At 44.5% G+C, this 2,409-nt stretch overlaps 1 protein-coding gene across 1 annotated transcript; it reads left to right on the forward strand.

The window, feature by feature from the left end:
- The first annotated feature begins 439 nt into the window (after nt 1–439).
- LOC114489620 (olfactory receptor 10G2) lies at nt 440–1,460 on the forward strand. The gene has a single exon (XM_028503530.2). The coding sequence runs from the start codon at nt 440–442 to the stop codon at nt 1,394–1,396; it is 957 nt and encodes a 318-aa protein (XP_028359331.1). The 3' UTR covers nt 1,397–1,460.
- The last annotated feature ends 949 nt before the right edge of the window (nt 1,461–2,409 follow it).

The raw sequence follows: 2,409 nt of genomic DNA on the forward strand, positions 1-2,409 counted from the left end.
GGAATTTTAGCTGAGGGCAAAGAGGAGGCATTGCAATGATGGTAAGTGGAGGGGAAGTAGATGTAGTAATTGTGGGATACACATTCCACACTGGTCAGCCTCAGCATTAGCCCCTCTTTGGTGAACACTTTTTGCTTGGAGTTCTAAGTCCTTCTCACTCAGTTCCTTAATCTGTCAAATTCCATTTCTAAGTATCCCCACAGATAAGTTTCCATCCATCTGGGAAACAAACTAGCCTCTTCACTGTTTCTCTTATCAAGTAAACCAAAATAACTAATGGTAACACCCACCTCTTTAAAAAAATTGTTTTACTACTATTCAGTTTCTCTCAGATCTCTTAGGCATTATTCGTCAGACAAAAGCATTCTCTCACCACCTCCCTGTGTTGTCTTGCCCTTGTCTGACTTCACCCTTCATCTTAGCAGACTACAGAAAGAACATGGGAAAGACTGTAAACACATCCCTGGACACCATGGTGACACAGTTCATCCTCTTGGGCTTACCTCACCCCCCAAATCTGAGGACCCTCCTCTTCCTGGTCTTCTTCATCATTTACATCCTGACTCAGCTGGGGAACCTGCTCATTCTGCTCACCGTGTGGGCTGACCCAACGCTGCATGCTCGCCCCATGTACATTCTCCTGAGTGTGCTCTCATTCCTGGACATGTGGCTCTCCTCAGTCATTGTTCCTCGTGTAATACTGGATTTTACTCCTGCCAACAAAGCAATCCCATATGGTGGCTGTGTGGCTCAGCTGTATTTCTTTCACTTTCTGGGCAGCACCCAGTGCTTCCTCTACACTTTGATGGCCTATGACAGGTACTTGGCAATATGCCGGCCCCTACACTACCCCATGCTCATGAATGGTAAGTTATGCACCATCCTTGTGTCTGGAGCTTGGGTGGCTGGCTCCATCCATGGATCTATCCAAGCCATTCTGACTTTCCGCCTGCCCTATTGTGGGCCCAATGAGGTGGATTACTTTATCTGTGACATTCCTGCAGTATTGAGGCTGGCCTGTGCTGACACAACTGTCAATGAGCTTGTGACCTTTGTGGACATTGGGGTAGTGGCAGCCAGTTGCTTCATGTTAATTCTACTCTCCTATGCCAACATAGTCCATGCCATCCTGAAGATACGCACTGCAGATGGGCGGCGGCGGGCCTTCTCCACCTGCGGCTCCCATGTAACTGTGGTCACAGTCTACTATGTCCCCTGTATTTTCATCTATCTCAGGGCAGGCTCCAAGAGTCCCTTGGATGGGGCAGTGGCTGTATTTTACACTATTGTCACTCCATTACTGAACCCACTCATCTATACACTGAGGAACAAGGAAGTGAAGTCTGCTCTGAAGAGAATAACAGCAGGTCGAGGGGCTGCAAGTGAAAATAAGTAACTGCAGGCTGAGGAACTACCTACATTTCCATTGCTATGATCTTCTCAGCTACTGCTGCATGTGTCAAACATTCAACAACTAGATGTTACTTTAAGCTTAGTTGAATATCTACAAAGACACTTCTTGCCCTGGCTGGTGTGGCTCAGTGTATTGAATGTTGGCCTGTGAACCAAAGGGTTGCAGGTGTGATTCCCAGTCAGGGCATATGCCTGGGTTGCAGGCCAGGTCCACAGTAGGGGGTGCACAAGAGGCAACCACTCATTGATGTTTCTTTCCCAGTCTTTCTCTTTCTCCCTACCTTCCCCTCTCTCTAAAAATAAGTAAATAAAATCTTTTTTTAAAAAAAGAAACTTCTGTTGTTCTATTTAACCTCAATAAATTGGCCAGAACTATTTTTCACTTTCTGGCCCATCTCTTGGGAGAAAGCACATTCTATACAAATGTCAACTATGAAGAATAAATGCTCTATCTAGGAGGAAAGGGGATTATTCCAGACTAATTTGGGGAAAACCAGCATGATGCTGTCTCATCTACCTTCATCAATTTGCTTCATGCCTAATTTCCCAAGCCCTTATACATTCAGGATTGCTTTGCCCACACCAAGGCATGGCACTTGGTGTGAATCTGTGTGTGGATTGTCTGGGTTTTTTCCAGGCTTCCTCCATCCCCCATACAGTAGTTAACTAAATTCTTCTCACTCTGTTTCAGGAATGTCTCTCTGGGTTTCTAAGCAGTCCCCTTGACATCCCCATCCTAATCCATATCACTATCAGAGATTTCTTTCTGAAAACAGTCAATATTCACTGGCTCTCCACTGAATTAGGTAGATAAAATGAGACCTCATAGATTGGAATTCAAAGTCCTCCACAATCAGATCCTAATACACCTTATCTCTAAGATATCTCTACCTCTTTCTTCCCTCCTGGCCTCATCAATTTACCTGCAAACTTTAATTTTTTTTAAATATTTTATTTATTTATTTATTTTAGACATAGGGAAAGGGAGGGAGAAAG

Source organism: Phyllostomus discolor, unplaced genomic scaffold, assembly GCF_004126475.2.
Source record: "Phyllostomus discolor isolate MPI-MPIP mPhyDis1 unplaced genomic scaffold, mPhyDis1.pri.v3 mPhyDis1_scaffold_20, whole genome shotgun sequence".
In the NCBI taxonomy this organism is placed as follows: domain Eukaryota; kingdom Metazoa; phylum Chordata; class Mammalia; order Chiroptera; family Phyllostomidae; genus Phyllostomus; species Phyllostomus discolor.

Coding starts and splice junctions, on each gene's coding strand:
- LOC114489620 (XM_028503530.2), top strand. CDS start 440: ATGGGAAAGACTGTAAACACATCCCTGGACACCATGGTGACACAGTTC.